We start from the raw sequence: 23138 nt of genomic DNA, 5'->3' as shown, positions 1-23138 counted from the left end.
ACCTTTCCGCATCCTCCGTATTTGGTGGTCACGGGCTCGAACCCCGGTCTAATCAAGAAGCATGCGCTACGCACTGCTGCTCCTGCCGACCTGACTACGGAGGCGCCATTGTGAAGTAAAAGGGGAAATATATTTTGTAGAAAAAAAATTAGGGTATATTTGCCAAGAGTAAAAGTTGATTTTGTTGTAGAGCAAGGACATGCTTTAAGGGCACAAAAAGTGATGTGCACATTGGTACTAATGATATTTAAGAGTAGGCCATCTGAGGATTTATAACAAGTATACGGCAATGTTGAGATAAATGTAGCAAGTTAGAATGAATTAGAAAGTGTCTACTTTTCTGCCCAGACACAATAGGAAGGAGTATATGATGATTGCCTTGTCAGTCAATTCAGCCTTGGAGTAAAATTTTTCTTAGCATGGTCTGCACTTGTTAAGAGAAGTAGGTATTTATACAGGGATGGGATACACTTAAATAAACAGAAAGGTGGGGGGGGGGGAAGACCATTTGTTTATGCTTTCAAGGCAGCATTAGGCAGATCGTACAACTGCCAGACTGGGGGATACATTTTAGGAAGAGTGTGGATCTGCTGGAATGTGTTCAGAAAAGAGCAATGAGATTAGGGAAGGCAACCAGATATACCAAAAAAGACTTCAGAGAGAGGTCTGAAGTCTTTTTTGGTATATCTGTGATCTCCCAATCACAGTGTCAGAAAACTAGGCAACGGTGAGGAGATCTGAGGGTTTGAATGGATTGAGTAAGCTAAATGTTGACCATGGCACCCTTACTCTTGCTCAAACAGGCATAAACTGAAATTGAAGAAGGCTGGTTGCGTGAGTGATGGATTTGCAGAAATTGTTTCAGCCAATGAGCAGATGACTGTTAAAGCAAACTTTTATCTGTTATTGTGGGAGTAGACTATTTAAGAAATTAAGGAAGAATTAGACAAATTATTAGAGGGAATGGACAGGCGATGTGGGAAGTCCCCCACTTTTCTGATTTACAATGTTCATTATGTTAAAACGTTTACAGTGCTTTATTTCTTCTGAGCTTTATACTTGGTGGCTGGTGAGCAATGAACTGTTCTTTCTCATTGAAAGCTAATACTTAATCAGGAATTCTGGATGTATTCAAACAAACCCTGGAGCTTTACTAGCTTTGATGTCCTTTAGCACAGTTGTAATATCGTGGTAATATTCTTTCTGACTCAGGACAACTTGTGGCTTTCAGAATTTTTAATTCTCTCTTAATATGTGTGGTAAGTTCTCTCCCCCTCTCTCTTTAGAGCACCGGACATTGAGACTATATGTGTAGCAATCTTGTTGGGGGTTGTGGCAGGATTTGCACAAGTTACTGAATCGACTCCTCTCAATTTTCATAAGAGGAACCATGCCTTTCTACTCAATGTTTGAAATCCATGGATTCAACAGTTTCTATCCATTTTTGTCTTTGTGCACTATTTAAACTATGCAATAACTCATCGGCTACTTCTTTGTTGCCACCGTTAAGGAACTGTTGGTAAAGACTTTCACTGGCCTCACTCTACCCAGGAATATATTCCTTCTGATAGCAGATTAGGATATGCTTTTTAGCTGTGATGATTACAGCACTTACAAACCTATCATAGTTAATGTTTGTAGGCAGTATCCATCTGATGCATTTGCCAAGATCATTGGGAAAAGCTGCCAGCGGTAGCTGAATGCAGATTATGAGAACAGGATGGTGTTGACTGTGAGGAAAATCATTAAGCAGTTCCCAAGAGATTGCTAGAGGCTGACTGCTCTCATCCATAAAAACAAAACACAAGCCTGCATTATACTCCTGGTTCCACACAACAGATCTGAATGTATTGTTATCCTTTGCATCAAAAACAAGGTGGATGTTGTGTTCCTCAGGCCAATTTCCTCATTTAGGTCATCAGTACGATATTCCCATTCTTCATGGTGACTATTACAATTGCCCATGCAGACTGCTGGATGCACCTGCTGGTGGAGAACATACGATTTCCACAGAGGTTGGAGGCTTGTAAAAGTTAGTGACTGTAATATCCCCTATCTTAATGGCAACAACATGTAATTTGTAACTGGTGTGAGTAGAAATTTGCGAAGCATTCTCAACAGTGTTCTGCACATAAGTTGCCATGCCATATACGTAATAATAAGTTTGGAAACTTTGTATCGTGATTTGTAACAGTGCACACTGTCAACTTGCCTAGTTGTGTGCCAGGGGCAGGCCAGGTGACAGTGTGTTCATGATGTCTGCTTTCTGCGACACAGTTTTCAATAAAATCTAATATCAGTTCCTGTTGCTTCAATGAACTCTTCTTTGATAATATTCAATGAGGATCAACAACCAGATCTACATACCAATCTTTTGAGCACCCTCTGGTCTCTTTCCATCAATTTCTGCAGTTTATGTGAATGTTCTGCATGTTGTAGCACCATGACATTTCCATTTGGTAATTGCATCAGTCCTCGTTGATCTAGGATGTGTTGCCTCCAGTGGCAAAATTGACTGCTAATGTGGCATCATTATTACCATATGGTTGGTCATAAGGATGACCTCCTACGCAACGTATAATGACCATGGCAGATCTATTTTTCACTAATTTACATAAATCCAGCATGAACATAATTTCTTTCATATATGTCGATGGCAACTATGGTTCATTTTTATCAAGTCCCGGGGATGCCTAGATACTTCTGGAAATATATAGTATATATATAGCGTATATATATCAAAAATTTATTTTCTAATTTTAGAAATTATACTGCTCTATACTTACCTAGGATACTGCAGTGGCTCTTGTTTTTTTTCCTTGTGCTTTTCTTCATCATCAGCATACATTCTCATACGCATTCTTTTAGCAGAATCAGCATATCCTTGAAAATAATAACAACTATATGAACAAAAAATAAAATGGTTAAAATATATATTAATATAATGTTGCTTGGAAAAGGATGACATCAGTTTGAATAAAACAATCATCACAATATTTTTTAGATTGTACACTAAAAACTTGCCTTAATAACTATATGTGGTAAAATCTGTCTACTTAATCCCAGTGTCTGTTAAACTTGCATTTACTGTGGAAGTAGAAGATGCTGAAATTATGTTGTGTTTTATAAGCAGCAATGGGAATTCTAACTGATTTCTCATATGTTTGAAAAAATTGGTGAAAGGTGGTGAAGAAAATTCTCGCTTCTTGGCACTTTGCATTATTTTGAAGATATTTTAACTAATGGTACCAAGACAAAAAATTTTATTATTCGTTCTAAATGAACAAAAAGTCTAGTTCAGTGAATGCTGTGTTATTTCTGAAGTCCATTAAAGTGAAGGTTTACAGTATACATATAATGTAAAATTATGAAGAGCTTCATAAAAGTTAGGTAAATTTTTGCATTTTGGGGAGAAAATTAAGAAAGTTTAGAATCCAAAGAGATGCTACTTTCCTTAAATCAATAAACCACTACAACTATATAAAACTTATTAAAGAATTAATTTATCAAAATTTTCTGTAAAGTTAAGGTATATTAATATGGCAGTGGTGATGCCCAGTCCAACAGACTCCCTTGGTAGTATATCTACTACATGTTAATCACCAGTTCAAGGTTAGTGGCTATTGCTCCTTTCTGAAAGCTTAACTGAGCACCCAGTTGAGTTGTTTTCTAAGAATTATACATGAAAAGGGGCTTCAGTGCTACCATCTCTGTTACTCATTTTGTATTTTGAACTGCCCTGCTATTTGCAGTTTTACAGAATATTGTAAATAAATATAATTCTTGTAGGAAGGTTGCTGTGATTACAGGAGTTAGGTGCTTTTTTTTTTTTTTAAGTTTAACACTGACTAACATAATTTTACTCCCACTAAGATATCAGCGGTTTGCAGTCAATTTTTGTGTGGATCTCAAAAATCCTTCTTAAATTTTTGCATCAAGTCAATTTCTATATGCATAGGTTATTGTGTTTATCTATAATACTTTGATAGTATGAACCAGAGCTGTAATGCTCAATACATTTCACGTTGATATCAGTATTTGTAAAATAATAAGAGAAGTTTACCTCGATATAATACGTAGAACACTTCCGTATGATACTCTCCAGCAATTAAAACGAAAAAAAAATCGAAAATCTTACATAACAGTAAAAAATAAGTAAAAATCAAATGAACACAATTAAAAATTAAATGGATTAATTCAAAGAAATATAACGAAAAAAATGCAAAACTATTTTTGTTCCTGAAGCTGACAACACTTTTCGACCGTATGTCGTGATCACAGGAACGAAAATTACTGAATAGGGGTGAGCATGAAACTTAAATAGGGATCATTTGTCTTTGCACATGCACGTAAAGGACCACAAACCGGAGATTAGATATGGCCAGCGAACATTAACAGAATTCTCATGTAATTTAATTTCGACAGTTTCTGCAATTAATAGTCTCGTATAATTACATTGGACACTAAGTATTTTGGCCTCGTTAAACAAAAAAGTATGTTTTTCATTCATGGCATGAAAGGCTAATTCTAACGCTGCTGAATGAGAATGCAGCCGAATGAATTCTCATTCAGCAGTGTCAGAATTAGAGTTTCATTTCTGGAGAGTATTATATGGAAGTGTTTCTACGTATCATATTAAGGTAAACTTATCTTATTCTTTTACAAATATTGCTGAAGTATGTCCAGTTTGGAGCTGAATGTGAGTGTGCATTCCAGTATTCAGTATGACGAGGTTTAGTGCCTCTAAAAGGCTTTCAATGAGTCGACCCCGTCTATTTAATTTAATTTAGTAGCGTCCCATAAAGGGTGGTGCCTATTAAAGTCCCATAATAAACAGAGAGGTAGAGGTATCTGTATGAAGAGGTCTTCAAGTTCTTTTAAACAGTAAGCGTGGTTGGGCTGTAAGTAGATTGAGACTATTGTTATTGCAATATGGAGAGTTATACGAAGAGCAACAGCTTATATTTCAGTTTGAAGTGTGATATGCTTAGTTGGGATCTTTGAATTTATTAGGATTGCTACACCACCGTGGGCAGCATTTGCTGTATAACGATCTCTTCAATTAAAAGCAACAGTTCTTTATCGAAGGAGAAATTCGCAAAGTTAGGTAAGTTTCCTGAAGACATACAGCAACTGGAGAATACCACTAAATTAGATCATGGATATCATCTGTGTTGCAACGAAAGCCTCTGCAGCCTCATTGCAAAATACAAGAAGTTATTTGTGTTTAATTGATGAAGCAGTATCTGACTGCTTTTTGAAGGTGACTGGCTTATGATGTTCCAATTTTGGTTTATATTTTTTGAGAAAACTGGCCAACTGTGGTTTCAATTTTAATCTCAACGATGTCCATTTCCACTTGCAGTCTTCCAAACCCCATGTACTTTTTCTGACAGAATCTCAGTTATCATTTGATTCAGCTACTGTTCATCTCAGTTGCCCAAATTATTCGTTGTATGATTCCTTTTGCCTCAAAGGTGGTACTTGTGCATATGTCCATTCCGATATTCCCTGTCAAAGACTTGGTAATTTGGAATCTCCACTTTTCGATCTTCTCTGGCTTAAAATCTCTCTACCTCATTGTGTCAAATTCATCTGTTGTCTCTACCGTTCTCCCAACTCCACTAATCACTTGGAGCTCTTTGACTTCCTCTCTTTGCAACTTGACTTTCTCCAGTCCAACTTTCCTAACAGTGAGGTAATTTTCCTTGGTGGTTTTAATTTTCAAAACTCGACCTGGCTTCTGTTCTCTAGTCACACAGACCCAGCTGGTCAAGATGCTGAGGCTTTTGCAATTACTAATGACCTTACATAGATTGTTCATTTACCTACAAGAAAACAGGACAATCCTAACCACACAACCAACACGCTTGATCTTTTTCTCACAAACAACCCTTCTTAGTACACGGTCGAAGTAAGAGGTCCTTTAGGAACCGCAGATCACAACTTGGTGATTGTCTCTTCTCCAATGGAGCCTTTATCTCATGGCTATTCCCAACCTCGTATTGTTTGGCATTACAAGAATGCAAAATGGGATGATCTGCGAGATTTATTTTCTTCTTTTCCTTGGTTGGATTACTGTTTCAAAACTTCTGATGTCAACTTTTGCTCAGATTGTGTCAATGAGATTATTCTTGCAGGAATGGAATCCTTTATCCCACACTCCACTTTAAAATCTCGCCCTTTATCTAAACCTTGGTTTTGCAATAAAATGTACTAAGGCTGTTCAAGAAAAGAACATTGCATATCGTAATTGGCTTGTTTCCAATTCTTCAGTTTCATTTTCTGCCTACACCAAAGCTTGCAACAATTGTAAGGAAGTTATTAATCAGTCCAAACTAGAGTTTGAACAGGCTAAGAGTAGAAAACTTGCTTCTTGCCCTAATGGTAGCCAAGCATTCTGTTCTCTTGCCAAAGTTATTGGCCGCAACTTTTGCCCATCTCCACTCCCACCTCTGTCAAAACCAGATGGTTCTGTTGTCACTTCAGCCAAGGATAAAAGCTGACCTGCTAACATCCCATTTTTTTTCCGTCAAAAGGATGTCATAAGAATTTTGACGAATCTTGATGCTAAGAAAGCTCCAAGTCCTGATGGTATTTCTCCACTTGTTCTCAAAACCTGTGCTCCTGAACTTACTCCTGTTCTTTGCTGCCTTTTTTTCACTTTCTTATTCCAAAGGTGTTTTCCCTTCTGCTTGGAAATTTGCTCATATCCAGCCAGTTCCTAAAAAGGGTGACAAATCCCTCCCATCCAATTATCATCCAATTGCAATTACTTCTGCTCTTTCTAAAGTAATGGAGAAATCAATTAACTGCCAACTCGTAACTACCTAGAAACCTTCCGTATGATTTACGATCACCAGTATGGATTCAATCAGCGTCGATCCACTGGTGATATTGTGGCTTATGTTACCCATTTATGGACTAATTCAATGGAAAAGTTTGGTGAAACTCAAGCAGTTGCTCTTGACATCTCAAAGGCTTTCAATCATGTTTGGCATAAAGGTCTTCTAAACAAGTTTCCGTCTTATGGTTTGCCTACTGTTTTTTGTAATTGGTTATCCAGTTTTCTCTCTGATCGCTCACTGAGGGTGATGGTAGATGGCTCTGTCTTCTAACTTCTTCACTAATGCCAGTGTCCCCCAAGGTTCAGTTCTTTTCCCCCACTCTTTTCCTCTTGTATATTAATGACCTTCTTCCATTGACTGGAAATCCTATCCATAATTTTACCGATGATAGCATATTGCATTCCACTTTCCAGTTTGAGAAACCTTGCCCTGCTCAATCATCTTCTCAAGTTCTAGAATATCCGCTACCAATTCCTTAAATGCCGATCTCCAGGTAATTCTCCAGTGGGGCAAAGACAACTTAGTTGATTTCAATCCTTCTAAAACTCAGTCTTGTCTTATATCTCAGAAAAAGGATTCTTCTGCTCCTAGTCTTATCTTTGGTGACACTCTGATTTCTAGGCAAAATGATATATCTCTTTTGGGAATTACGCGACTTCCAATCTCTCTTAGCACAAGCACATTACAAATATTGCTTCCTCTGCATCTAAAAAAACTTGGTTTTCTCTTTCACTCTCGGCGTTACTTTTCTTCCAAACAGCTGTTCACTCTGTACAAATCACAAATACATCCTACGATGGAATATTGTTCCCACATCTGGGGTGGTGCCCCCAAAACCTCTCTGAGGCTTCTTGATTCCATTCAGAAGAGGGCACTTAGGTTAATTAATGATTCATCTCTAACAGTCTCTCTCCACTCGTTGTCCCATAGACATACTGTTTCTGCTGCATGCCTCTTCTATGGAAATATCTTCTACAGATATTTTCACGGGCACTGTTCTTCTGAATTGGCTTCTATAATTCCCGCTCTCTCTCTCTCTCTTTTTCAAAACAGTCTGAACACATGCCGCCACCAGCCAACATACATTTACTGTCCAACTTCAAACTCACAGAACCAACTTTTCATATACCTCGTTTATTCATTCAACTGCTGTTTTCTGGAACAACATTCCTTCATACGTATTTCCTGAAAATTACAGTCTACAGAAGTTCAAATGTCAACAAATATCTTCTTTCTTCTTCTCAACCTCCAACCCAAGCATGGTACTAAGTACTACAGGTTCTAATACATCTCATGTTTGGGGTTTACATAAAAAAAAAACAAAAAAAAAAAAAAAAAAAAAAAACCCAGTGTCCGTTTCTTCTTAAGTGTAGAATTCTAAAATGGCTCTTCATGTATAGGTGTGCCATCTGAATCCATGGTTGTGTACTGAGTGTTTTTCATTGAAATTGAGTTTGTAATATCGGATGTAGTAGCACTCACTGGAGAAGATGCTGCTGGTATTGTCAGAGGAGTATTATTTGCCTGGTCTGAGAGTTTGGGTTGTTGTTTATGTACACTTGGTTTTTGCTCAGAGAGGACAGTTCTAGCCCAGTCAGAAATTGATTTATTAGTGGGAACTGTGACATCTGTTTGAGTGGAGAATGTTTGGTATTTTTTTTAGTACATTAGCATAATTAATATTTTTGTTTATAGTAGGTTCAACTAGTTTTCTTGCTTCTTGGTAGCTGACTTTATTCTCGACCTTGTATTTTACTATTTTTTTCTCAGTTTTCTATTTTTCACAAGTTTTGGAATATGAAGAGTGGTCAACTTTGCAGTTACGGCACGCCATTTTTGTAGCTGAACAGTCACTCTGATTGTGATCTGAGAACCCACAAATGGGGCAGACAGGAACTCCTCTGCATACAGTTTGAGAGTGGCCATATTTTTGGCATTTATAACATTTCAAAGGGTTGGGAATATATGGGCTATTGAGGCAAAGTAAATAACCTGCTTTTACAGAGGCAGGTAAGTTAGCAGTATTGAAGGTGAGAAAAATATTTCTGGTAGGCATAAGTTGATTGTCTTTTTTAGTCATATGTTTGACTTCAATTACATTTTGTCCCTGTAACCTTTGTGTTATTTCTACCTCGGTGACATTTAATAGATCTCAACTGAATATGACACCCTTGGATGAATTTAGGGTTGTGCGAGTGGATATTTTTTACAGGAATGCCAGCAAAGTTTGTAAGCTGTAAAAGTTTCTCTGAATGTCTGTGGTTAGTAGTTTCCACTAATAAGTTTCCTAATTGCGGTCTCTTAACAGTCTTAGGAGATCCTGCAATACCTTCCAGATATTTTTGAATCACAAAGGGAGACAGTTTGCCCATAGGCTGACTAGTGAGGGAGTGGAAAATTAGAAACGATGGGCAGGGTTGCTCCATATGACCAGTTTTCTGTCTCCTTGTATTATTATTTCCTAAGTTGTGATTGGAGTCATGGTCAATCAATGTAAGTTTCTGCTCTTGAGCTTGAAGGCTCTAAGGGTGGATAAGTATTTTTATCCATGATGGCTCCTTTTGGCCATGGGGATTTGTCTTTACCACCCAGGTTACCAGCCCCGCCATGGGGAGCAGTGCCAAGCGGCTGTTAGTTGTGCTAGTGAGAGATATGAAAAATAAACAGAAAGGTGACTTTCCTTTATGGGCCTTTGCCTACTTTCTGTAGTGCAAAGAGCTACTCTAGTAGAAAACGAGGAAAACAGTAATCAGAAAAAAAATAATCTCTATACGGAGCAAAAGCTCTTTAAGCTTAAAGAGCACTTTAAGAGCTTAAAAGTGCTTTACTGAACACACTATAATCGTTTGGCCAAGGAATGCTTGGCACTAAACAGAAACAATGTTTTCAGTGTTGCATATGAGCCATAAGGGATAGACAATTAATTCTGCATGTGTGGATAGTTTACAACAAAATCTCAGAGAATAAAATAAACATTACTACTAAATATGCATAAAATTTATATTTTTGTTGGAAGACTGGAGAACAGGGCAACCCTTCCACGTCCACATATGCACTGCCTTACCTGTACCATAAATCCAAGTATGCAGCTATCTGCAGAAATTAAAAGTGCACCTTTTGCTTTCTGTGTCTTGATGAGAACAGTAATAGTATGTGCCATATAGTGCAAGAAAGCCACAGGCTTTTGCTGCAATGGGGGGGGGGGAAGTCCAAAACAAAAATTATATGATTCCCTCCTCACAAAGATAAGTATCCAGTAGACCTTTGATTTTATTTAAACTGTGAGCCTCAACTACCTGTGAAGGAACTCATTCCAGCAATCAATGACTCATTAACTAAAAGAAAACTTCCTACAATCTAAACCTCAACTCCTCTAATTGGAATTTATGACCTCTAATGACAGTTGTTAGAACAGTGAGAATTCTACCTTCATTCATTTTGCTAATCCCTCTCAGAGACTTATAAGCCTCTGAGGTGCCTGGTATCTGTAGCCCACATAATCAGTCTTTTCCTCATACGGTTGTCCTCCTGTAAATCTCCCCATTCGAGTTGCCCATCTTTGGACCATTTTTCAAGAAGCTCAACACCTTTTGTCAGATGAAGTCTCCATACCTGAACACAGTATTCCAAATGTGGCCTTACACTTGCCTTATACAGTGGGATTTGGACTTCCCTATCTGTATAGGATAGTGTTCCATAAATCATTGATAGGATGCCAAAGATGGCTGCCTGTTTACATTGTTCAGAAAACTTCATATCTGCCTGTACTGTAACTCCCAGATCCCTTCATTCTCCAGCATTTTAAATTCAACCCCATCAAGTGTGTAATTTATATGTGAATAGTTTTTAATTCAATGCCCAAAGTGGCAACATAACTGCCACTTCTCCGACCATCTTTGAAGTCTGTTGAAGCATCCTTAAGGAGTGATGCTTGGAATTGTGAGTTCCACTCTACATCAGTGATGTAGAAGGACTTCAAGCAATGAGTCACTCTGTGTGGGCGAAGTTTTTATGGCTACAGCTAATAGAAGTTTTTCTTATATTTTTGCTGTTTTATTGACTTAAATTGGCATAATGTAATTTGTTTTCTACAAATAGTTTTATATTCCTAGTTATGATACTTAGTATCGGTAAAGGTATCCAAATCCACGTTGGACAAGTTTTTGCAGCGCTGGCAAATGCTAAATTTTTAATTATATTTAGCCGTTTTAGGTCTATAAGTAGCATATAGACCTAGTCAAGCTGCTTGGTTTATTTTGAATTTAGATAGCACAATTTTGAAAATTAGCATTAGCAGAGGCATATGATGCAAGAAAGTAAGCTTATGCAGCATCAGCCCAAAAAAAAAAAAAAAAAACCCCTCCCATTTCACCCCTCCATTCGTTCCAAATGCCTGTCCAGCTCAGCCTTCAACTTATTTAGGCTATTAGCTTCCCCAACAAAAAATTGAAGTCTGTTCCACCAATCAACTACCCACTGGCTAAAGACCAATTTTCGTACATCTATTCTACAACTATCTTTACTCAATTTGAAACTGTGTCCCCTCAGGTAATTAGCTGAGCAAGAGGAAGAATCCCATCAGCATTCAACTTGCTCAACCCATTCAAGGCCTTATACACCTCAATCAGATTACCTCGCAGGTGTCTACTCTCCAGGCACTGCAATTTGCAGAACTTAATCCTTTCTTGGTAAGAGCACCCCTTTGTTCCCCTCACCAATCTTGATGCACTTCTTTGTACTTGTTCTAGAAACTCCAAATCCTTTCTAAAATGAGGCCTCCAGACCTGTACACAGTACTCTAGGTGTGGCCTGACCATTGCCTTGTATAACAGGATAATCACCTCCCTGTCCCTGCTAGCAAAATTCCTATATATCATTGACATGACTCCATGACCTGCCCTGGAAGCCCGTCTGCACTGCTTCATATTTGACTGCACAATTACCCCAGGTCTTTTTCACTTTCTACTTCCCTGAGTGTAATACCACACAGTTGGTACATTTCTCTTCGGTTATTGCTACCCATATGCAGTACTTTGCATTTGTCAATGTTAAACTTCAGTTGCCACTTCTCAGCCCATTTGCCCAACTTATCTAGTTCCAGTTGGAGTAGCATACTCTCTTTACCCTCGTTAACAACCCTGCCAACCTTTGTATCATCTGCCAACTTGGACATTAAACCTGATATACCTTCATCAATATCATTGATAAATATACAAAACCACCATGGGTCCAAACCCGAACCCTGGAGAACTCCACTAATAACATTTGTCCACGAAGAGCAGTGTCCATTGATTACCACTCTCTGTCATTTCCCACTCAACCATCCCTTTATCCATTGTAGCAACTTACCCTTAATACCATACCTCTCCAATTTGTACCTCTCCAAAGCAGTCTTCCATGTGCAACAGTATCAAAAGCTTTCCTGAAATCCAAGTATATGATATCAATTTCATTTTTGGCATTCAGTTGCTTTGTGACCACATCATAGTATCCAATCAAATTGGTGAGACAAAACCTCCCTTTAACAAACCCATGCTGTGTCTTAACTATTACAGCCATCTTGTCCAGATGATCCTGCAAAGCTTCTTTAACCAGTGATTCCATTAATTTTCCCGGAACACAACTTAAATTAACAGGTCTGTAGTTACTTGTGTCACCTTTTGAACCACCTTTGTGAATTGGTGATACATTTGCACACTTCCAGTCCATGGGGACCTCTCCTGAGTCCAAGGAAGCTCTCATAATTATGGCTAAGGGTTTGCTTATTTCCTTTACTGCCTCCTTTAATATAACTGGATAGATCCTGTCCACTCCAGGTGCCTTCCTTATGTTTAACTTCAACAATTTCTCCTCCACTTTACTCTCAGTTATTACAAAATCACTTTGCTCCCTGTTAGAGTGTGATAAACGTCTGGCATTCCCCTCATTGAATAATTCCTCATGTGTGAATGTAAATGCAAAATACTCATTCAGTTGATCAGCAACCTGAGTATGATTATCAATATTCAACCCATCTATGTTAAGTGGTCCAAATCGATTCATACCTTTCCTTCTGGAGTTTACATAAATAAAGAACTCTTTGCTATTTTTCTTTGCATCCTTTGCCAAAGATTTCTCGTAATCTGCCTTCGCCTGCCTAACCTCCTTTGTGACTTGATTACAGACTAGTTTATACCTGCCATAGGCTTCTGTGTCACCTGATACTTTAACTGCATCCCATACATTTTTCTTCTCTGCCACAAGCCTCATTAATTCATCTAACATTCATTTAGGCCTAAATCTTGAACAGTATTTCTTATTTGCAATGAAAAGCCTAGTAGCCTCCAAAATTAAGTGCCTAAAGACTTCCCATTTAGAATTCAACGTTAGTAACATCCAGTGGTGAGCTGCGAATATTTTAACAACGGGGGTCGCAGTTTTTCGGATTTTCTACTGAACAAATTTGATCGGTCACGAAAGTGACATCATCCGTGGCTTCTGCTAGAGGCGACTCCCAAGCTCATACTACAAGTAGTGTGATTAGAGCGCGTGACGCATTTCTCGTGACCGGTATGATATCTTTTTCAGTCAGGAGTGGATTTCGGAAGGTGGACAGATACGGCTTATTAACCCCTTAACCATGCGTATAAATGAATGTGTAAAACGTTTCTAGTTCTATCTAAAGAAAACTTAAAAACCTGGTCATCATGCCTTGCCTTACGATGTTAACTGGATACGACTGTGTCTGGTCTTGTAACTTTTTAGAATTTTTTAATACTGTATGAAGTTAATACTGCAGTAAGTACGATTGCAACAATACAAATATTTTTCAACAATTTCTTTTTTCGTCTCGCATTTTCGTTAAATTCCATTGTTAGGGTCCCCTAACAGCTGCGTATGCCGCTTCAACTATAAGATCGGTATATCAATCGTGCTGTTATAATAAATCCATTGTATCTTGTCTTCCAGAAATTATGAAAATCTGTGAATGATCAATAATATATTTACAATAAAAAAGCTCGATCAATAATATATTTACAATAAAAAAGCTCTTTTATTTCGTAATCAATATATACAAATCAAAATACCTAAAAAGAAACACGAAGGATGTTTCGCATAAACCAGAGAGTAGTAAGATGCTCTGTGGCATAAACCATCTACTGTGCGTGATCGGTACACACGCAACTTTTTTATTCGTCTTTTTTTTGTAACAACTAGGGAAATATAATGGATACATTTTTTTCATGATAAAATTTTAATATTGCGAATAAAAAATAAATGAAATATTTCCCATATCACAAATAACATAAAAACTATCAAAAAACATTCCACAATATAAAAACAAATAGTACATAAAAACAAACTTTCTAGAAAAAATAAACAAAAAATCACAGATTACATGAAAAAAAAAAATATATATATATTTCACAAATATTCAAGAAAAACTTATTAAAATTGCCATAAAGAATTTACTTCTTTATTAATATTTATTGTTGAACTTCTGCTTAGCTCAATAGCTGAGCAATGATTCGATGTAACAATCCGGATCAAATTGAAGCAATGGTTTTCCATTTAGATGTATGGTCTTCATAATCTGCAACGTGTTTAACTGTCACAATATTATTCATTACGCTGAAAGCTAAACTCAGCTTCGGCACTGCTAATCGCAATGGTTTCAAAGATATTTTCTGGTTTTCTTAATTGAAAAGGTAATTTCACTTGATTTTATTTTTTTTTTATGAAAACCCCAAACACGAAAGGTATCAAAAAACTTATAGTACTTAGTACCGTGCATGGGTTGAAGGAGAAGTATGGAGGGAGGGGGATGCCGGAAACTTTGCTCTAGAGACTAAACATGGGTTTCACCACTTCAAGCCTCCAATAAGCAAAGTGGTGGTATTTCACCGGTTGATGAAAGTCATCTACCACCTCTTGATCTTAAAGATCAACTGTCTTCGACAAAATCTCTAAAATCATTAATTTTTATTTCATATTTTATCAAAAAACTGAAATTTCTTATTCGGTTTTCACTGCCTTGCCACTGAGACGAAAGTTCTTTCACATTCCAGGATTTCGGGTAGCATATATTTAAAATTTCTTTCAATGGTATCATTATTTTCTTTATTTAATTTAAAATCACCCTGTTGCATTAATAACTTATCCTTTAAGGATAAGTTATTAATGGATAAGTCATTAAAACAATGCATTTAATAACTTGTCACAAGGTAATTTTTTTACTTTCGATTCCTTCAGAATTTTTCAAATTAGCAATAGCATTGATAGTTCGAATAATTAGCATTAGTAGATGCATATGATGCAGGAAAGCAAGCTTATGCAACATCAAATAATTATATATAATTAAACATAATTAATTTGTTTATTTTACGTGTATATGTTTAAAAAAACATAATTAATTTATGTGTTTTTCACCATTGTGATTCTGTAAAGCTTCTGAAAGGTAAGAGAGCTCCTGCAGGATGTCGATCATTAGTGCTAAATGATTAAGAAATTCCAAATTTAAAAGTCGATTCAATAATCTGGAATATTTTACTTCTAATTCAAAATGTTTGCACAAAGTGGGATAATTCCTCCAACCCACAATTGCTATCCGCAAGCTAGAAGCTGCTCAACGTGGCCCAAACACAAGACCGATCTTTATAGTTTCCACATCAAGTTCTTTAGCAATCATCCTTAATTCACACTAGTTTTTTGGAGATTGTGTTAGACCGAGAGTTTCGTATCTCTCAATAATCAGGCGGAATTAATTAACTACTAAATAGTTAATACAGTGTCTTAGGATATTTTAAATTATTAAAACAATGCTTCTTTAAAACTCTTCGGTCTACCCAAAATCAACTATTCTATCGTTAGCATTGTATCTTGGGAATCTTTTGAATAAAATTATAAAACTTTATTCATTTGGAACTTACGTTTAATACAATAAGGGAGGAGAAACTTGTTTTCCAGGGAGAGAGTGTATGGATAGATATTGCGCATTTCCTCGCCCAATTCTCTGTTGTGGGGCTCTCACCAACAGAGAGGAAGGAGAGGAGAGTGCCTCAGTTCTCACCCAAAAGGGTACCAAAAAAGGGTTTTATTGCTACAGCAGAGATGGGATATCCAGTTGTTTTCGCGGGACGATTACCAAACATGGTAGTGTCACTGTAAAATGGACATTTTTGGATGACTCTGTCTCTGTGATGTAGAACGAGATAATGTTAGTATATAAAGGATTCTGTGAGGCACTGAGGAGAGACCTTTTTGCTTTTGTAACAGAGACTGGAAAGTGAGTGCAACGTCTTGTCATCGGCGAATGTCGAGGGTCTTGGCAAATTGAAGGGAAGGTTCAGCAGTTGGTGTGGCTCCAGCCTTGTGAACGGCCGAGGAGCAGCTGAGACAAAGGAAACCAGGCTCAAAGGACCACACCCTAGTTTCCACCAGAGGGAAGGAGGTCTCACAACCTGTCCTGAAGCAAGAGATTTAACTGGTAAGCCATTATCTCATTTGTGTGAATGTAAACCTCAAAAACAATATTTAATCTTTGTAATTTAACAATAAAAGGGAATTTCTCCCATGGTTGGTGGTACACAGGAATCTTTCAGCAAGGTGCTGTTGGAATAAGAAACGAGAGGGGGGTGAGACTGTTCACATCAGAACAGATATAAGATAGTGTAAAGTAATGAGAACACCAAAAACAGTTTGCCTAAGGTGTTATCCTCTGTTATCCAACCATTCTGTTCTACGTTGAAGTGTTTTGTGAATTGAAATGTTTTGTGAACGTTGTAGCTTGTTAAACCAGGGCCAAACATTAAGTCTACTGAAGGATTAGTTCCAGTGATACTAGAATCCAGTAAGTTATAAAGATGTTTTTGCCAATACATTATTATAATCCTAAAAAGATTCATGTTGTGGTTATGAACAGAAACCTGGAAGCAATATATATATCATTCTTTCTGCCTATATTCTCATACACCAGTAGAAACAAGTATGAACTAGTAAAGGTTAGAGCGGGGATTGGTTTGACACTATGATCGTTTAATCTTAATCACAACGCGATCCAATGCTGCAGCTCCAGATGTTATACAGCCCCTGAGGGCCGAGAGCATGGATTTTTTCCTAGCTCGACAATCATCTCATTCAGAATAATTATCATAGGAAAAGTAATATGGCCATAAGTCAAGGGGAATAAACATGAGAGTGAGAAGACCACACAGAGAGAGAGAGAGAGAGAGAGAGAGAGAGAGAGAGAGAGAGAGAGAGAGAGAGAGAGAACACTAGAGAGAGCCTTGACAATTGGTAATACAGTTTTTTTTTTTTTTTTTTTTCCAATTATTGCCTGTATGCCATTATATTTTAGAACATTTTCTACACAACGAAAGGATTGACAAAGTTTCAAAATCTGCCAACATTTCATCTTCGTAAAGTTTATATAATATCTTAGTTGGCTCAACCCCATCCCTTACGTTGCTACTCTCCCTAGTTCTTTGAATACGGTGCAAAAAAGTCGGAACCACACGTATATTCAGCTACTGTGACCATGTAAACATAGACAGGAGAAATTTACTGGAAGGCGTGGAACACACACTTCTCCAAAAAACATGACTTCTTGTAGGAGAGTAAAGGGGAATCACAACAGAGGTTGACCAGAGACTATAATCCGTGTTGAGAATCTTCTTAATCCTCTGACTGACTATGGAAAGCATATTGAGTAGCGCAATTTCTCGGTATGTGACTGCATAGGTTTTACGGATGCCACTAACATTGTGAAATGGTAAGTCCTTTCACTCTTAATTCACACTTTCTAATTACCTAAATTCCTTCAAGGCCAGACGTGAGAACAATGCATACAAAGTTGTCTCTCCTAACCTGTTCGTTAAATGGAAATTTTTTTTGTTCAATGGAAACTATTTAAATTTAATTACCAAGAGGAATCAAAACCATTCGCTATAAAGAAGTTTGTTAAACAGAGGTCCAACTGTAATTAAATCAAAAATGAAGCAGTTTTAAAATACATAACCGATCGACTGCACCATTAAAAAGCTGGGAATGGGGCCCCTGCTCGCCCCACCGTAGTTTCAATTCTGGATACTCCATAATACCATTCAGGATTTCATTTGTAAAATAAATGATCGACTCAACAACAGGTTTGCAAATTTTTAAAAAAAATAACAATGGGCTCGCGCGAGCCCACTATGGGTCACCACTGGTAACATCATCAGTTGATCCCACTGTACAGAATTTAAAAACTGTCTTAGACCTCTGTAGTCACCTTTACGAAAGCAAAAGCCCTTCCCTTCAGCCTTGATGGTAGTTACTTCTATAAGTAATTCCCACATCAGTACATTGTGATCACTCAGTGGTTCCTTTATCAGCAAATTCTTAATGCATGAATGTATTGACCAGAGGCTATAATTCGTGTCGAGAATCTTCTTAATCCTCTGACTGACTATGGAAAGCATACTGATTAGTGCGACTTCACTGCTAATAATCAGGTCAAGAGTATTACTCCCTCTGGTTGCCTCTCAAACATGCTGCTGTAGAAAACATGTCATCCAATAAATCCACAAAAGTCTTGCTAGTATGCGAGTGACCAACCCACAAGTTCCAGTCAATATCTGGAAAGTTAAAATCCTCCATTATAAGACATTCAGATTTACTGGCAAACTATTTCTCTGCAGAATTGCTCATTATACTCATTAGATTCATTTGGTCTATAACACACACGCCTAATCTCATTTTTCCTTTCCCAGTGCATATTTCACACCAAACAGAATCAACACTGCATTGTCACAGGCTCGAACCCCGGTCTAATCAAGAAGCGTGTGCTATGCACTGCTGCTCCTGCCCACCCGGCTACGGAGGCGCCGAATTCTGCACTGCTTATATCTGTGTGACACAACGTCTCAGATATCCCAACAATATCTGCCTTTAATATCTTGACTAGCACTTCAAGCTCATCAAATTTATTAACTATACTCCTAGCATTGGTGTACATGCAAGTATACATGCACCTGTTCCTACTCTTGGTTACCCTAACACAGCCCATGTATTTACTTGTCCCACTATGACTCTCAACAGTCTCGGAAATCTCCATTACTTTGCTTTCCAGGCTGCTGCTCATTCTAATCGAAGCAGTGCAAGAATCACTTTTGCCTCTGCCTGCTCGGTTTTCCAGCCGAGATTGTCAGGTTGTGCTGGGTAGCCCACTCCTGGAGGAGCCAGAGTGCTTGGTTAGCAGAAATTTCAAGCTGGGCTCTTGAGCTGGCAGGTACGGAAAGGATCAAATCGTCTGCATAGGCTTGGGACTTAACATGCCCAAGAGCTTGAGATAGGAACTCATCCAGGACCGTGTACCAGAAAGTTGGTCCTAGGACCGAGCCCTGTGGACCTTTCTGATCACCCTGGAGTAGGGAGTGTCTACACTGACAGATCTGTCACATAGATAGCTTTTAATGTAGGAGTAGAGATTTTGAGGAATCTGTGCTTGCCTGAGTCTGCCAAGGACGCTCGGCCACCAAAGTGGGTCAATTGCTCCGGCGAAGTCGACTGAAATTGCAAGGAAGTATTTTTCAGGTGTGGACTGAGCAGATATCAGGTTATTTAGTGCGTCTACTGTTGAGCTCCCCTGACGGAATCCAGTATGGATTCCGTCAGGGGTGCTCAACATAAATACTGCTGAAAAGGTTCAGCAGTAAGTATGGCTTGTAGTCTGCTACTCGTCTGACAATCTGGGGCTATAGAAGGTCAGGACCTGGGCATTTCCTGTCCTTGAGTTTCAATACAGCTCAATGAAGTTCCTCCAGGGTGAAGGGCTCTTTGGTTTCCTGAGTGGTGTAGCACTCATCGGAGGCACACAGTTGGGCTTGTATTAGTGTGCGGTCAGAGGCTGGTGGCAGGAAAATGGTATTCAATGTATTATTAATTGACTGCTCCCAGGTAGTGGTTATTGTGCCTTGTGGTGTGAGAGTGGTTGTCAGAACCTCGCCCCTGGGGAGTTTATCAGTGGTAATTTTATATAAAACCCCCCAAGGGTCGGTATTTCCAGTCGATGCCACGAGATGTTCCCAAGATGTCCTTTTCCTTTGGCGGATTAGAGCTGTATAGGTGTTCCTGGCTATTCTATATTGTTGTCTCAAGACATCCACCTCTAGCTGCAGCCCTTGGGACCACCAGGAAACAGCGCTGGGGAGCTGATGTTTTCATTTAAAGTTGTGGTATAGGCATTTGTAATGACCCTGATAACAGTTCTCTGGTGCACTTCTGGATCCAGCAAGTTAGAGTCCGCCGCCAGGAGTTGCATGACAGAGATGTCCAGAGCTGCTATAAAGTTGTCCCAGTTAGCATTTTCTATTTTAAATCTGTTCAGTGTGAGTTTGGGATTCAGTGGTTGTTGTTGGATTCTTGACATTTGGAAGGTCATGACCCGGTGGTCCAGACCTCCTAGACATACCAGCCAGAGATGTAGCCAGCCATCTGTCTGCTCAGAGAATGGATGAAAATGTTGGCAAATTGTGGCCTATTTAATATAGTAAGCTGTGAATTGGAGATAAACTCTTCCAATCGCTGCCCATTGTGAGTACCACCATGGTCATCAGACTCTGTAAACCAAGAAGGAGAGCAGCAGTTTACATCCGCCCTCGCGATAATTTTCTCGTTGGGAAAGAGAGCCACTGTTTTCCAGACAGTTTATTGTTGGTAGAAATGTTGGTATTGTCTATTCTATATATAACTGGAGAGTATGTTATATATATTCTATATATAACATACTCTCCAGGTATGTTATATATAGAAACCACATATAAAAGGTTCCAAGGGAACCTATGACATGCAGGCACACTGCCCAGAATGTGCAGAGACTTGATATTTTGGTGGTAGTGAGTTCTGGGTTCCTGACTATAATTGTCGCCCAGGGAGTTTCATTATCTGTGTGCAAGTGGGTAACCCTGCACCTCCTTGGCACGGGTATAAGGTTCTTGAAGGATCATGATGTCTATATTTTCCTCATTCATAATTACTTTTAGCTGGTCTGGGCCAGGAAAGGTGTATTGTCTTGTTTGTGTTAGTAGAGTGTTTCATTTTGTTGTTTTTTCTCGAACTACCTTGGACCACTGCGCATTAAGTTGGAGGAATTTGATCTGTTGGGTGTTGAACTGTTTAAGGTGTAGGCCCATAATCGGTTCTACTTTGTTTTCTCTTATTGAGTGATTATGAGGAAGTTTCGAGCTTTTGAAGTTTGTGCAGACAGGCTCACTGGTTTTGTTGGGGCAGTCCTTATACTGATGTCCCTTCTGGGCACAGTGCCCACAGGTTGACTCAGCCTGAGTGCAGGTGTGTGTGTGTGTGTGTGTGGCCAAATCTGTAGCAGTTGAAACACTTTGGGACAGTCACGTGTTCTTTAAAATGATGGCTGCCCCAGTCTATATATATATATTGTCTTGATTTTAACTCCACCACCCAGTTGACATTATTATCTAACTTAGATGTTTTATGAAATTGTGACTTAATAAGCTCTTCTGGGGCCCAGTCAGGATGAGATGCTTGCAGGTTACGGTAGTATAGTTCCTCAATGATTTGCATAGGTGTGGAGTCCTTGATGACATCAAACATGACTATCGAGAGGCCTTTTTTTCTGCAGTTGTTCTGCAGTAAGGCCAAGTGTCGAGATGGCAGGATTTTTTATGTCTTCTATTTCGTTTGATGTTTCAGTTTCGATCAGTACCCCAACACTTCAGGCCTTCCTGATCGATTTAATTCTTGTAAATTTAAAGTGTTCCTTCAGTTTATTGACTACTGTATTCTTGACTTCCTCACATTTCTTGGTTGTCAATAGGTTTTAGAAAAGCTAAATTTGGGGTTTTTATTAATGTTTTTCTTTTGGTTGTCGGGCCAGAGGCCTCATTACTTGGCTTAGTAGCACTCCTCAGCACATCTGTGTACGAACGAGGGCGCTGTTGCATTTGGTTTCCTCGTACCTCCATATAAGCCTCTAATTTGGCCACAGCCTTCTCGTATTCGATATGTGTATTCAGCAATAAGTATTCCATCTTTGACCAGATGGCAATTATCTTTCCACTCAGGGCTGTAGTTATGTGATTACTGGAGGCGGTCATAAGGTCCCACGGAAAGTTTTGACCCGATCCATGATAGGGTCATCAGGGAGTGTTGGATCCAGCACCGTAGCTTTGTCATAAGGTGTATTTGGTTGCTCTTGAAGCTCTGGAGGGTCGCTGTTTCTTGCAGTCTCAATGTCTTGCTTCCTGCCACTTTCTGGCAGGAAGCAAGATCATGCCTAATCGTGAATAAATAGCTTTATGATACTGTTTTTTTTAAGTTTGTAATACTCCTTATAAACCAATGCCTCAGAAAGACTCCATCTCTGTGTCTTTGATAACGCCTCCTCAAAACAAATACAGGTAGTTCTCAACTTTATGAGTTAATTCGTTCCTAGTGCAGGATGGTAAAGCAAAAACTCGTAAAGCTGGCATTTATTTCCCATAGACATAAGGTTAAAAATAGGGGAAATTAGTTAGCTAATTAGTTAATGTTTAAACAATGATTGATTTATCAAAAGAAATGAAAACGTAGTTTGTAAAATCAAGCAAATTATAATAATAGAGAAATTATTTACAACTTACAAATGTTAAAGTTCAGGCGATGATGATGATGAAATTCTTCATCATCATCATCGCCTAAATGCACACTCGTTGATCACTCATTATTAGCTTGGCATGTGTTGGTTTGTTGCACAAGGAGTCGTCTTTTTCAGAAATGTTTCAAGAGGCGTTTGTTTCCAAGATAATCTTCCCTTTTAATTATAAATTTCATGATTGCATGCATAAGCATTTTTTAACGGCACACTCAAATTGCAACTAACACGATTCGTATGGAGTAACAAGTTTACAAAGCTTAAAAAAAAAAAGGAATGAAGAGAAGTTTCTGAAAATTTATTTGTTCTTTGTACGATTGAAGATTTCAGTAAAGGGGAAACACATTTCACCATTATAATGTAAAAAAAAACCACACGATTCCAGCTATCAGTATTTTCGCAAATGCAAGAAGATAGAGTTTACTACCGGCTTATAGTTGCTTGCAGTAACAAAAAAGCTCAAGAAACCGGAAAGTGCAAATTGTTTTTATTGATTTATGGTAGTGACCTCCAGAAATGCGCTATAGAAAAATATCACACAAAGGCATTCAAAATCGATTTTTATAACAGAACATATGATGACGATGAAAGTGTAGTGCATTTTAATGATTTGAATCGGTAACTAATACAATTTACAAACCAAGCTCACGACCTTTTATATGGCC

General features: G+C 38.3%; 1 protein-coding gene across 1 annotated transcript in view; it reads right to left on the bottom strand.

Annotated features, from left to right (window-relative positions):
• LOC150081829 (uncharacterized) overlaps positions 1 to 23138 on the bottom strand; it is a 353456-nt gene that overhangs the window by 7678 nt on the left and 322640 nt on the right. The window contains exon 11 of the mRNA XM_090379743.1: positions 2787 to 2883. Coding sequence (XP_090235869.1) covers positions 2787 to 2883 — 97 coding nt within the window. The remainder of the gene's footprint in view (positions 1 to 2786; positions 2884 to 23138) is intronic.

This window comes from Mastigoproctus giganteus, chromosome 8, assembly GCF_048544385.1.
Source record: "Mastigoproctus giganteus isolate SK-2022 chromosome 8, ASM4854438v1, whole genome shotgun sequence".
Classification (NCBI taxonomy): domain Eukaryota; kingdom Metazoa; phylum Arthropoda; class Arachnida; order Uropygi; family Thelyphonidae; genus Mastigoproctus; species Mastigoproctus giganteus.
This window is presented reverse-complemented; position numbering and strand designations above follow the sequence as displayed.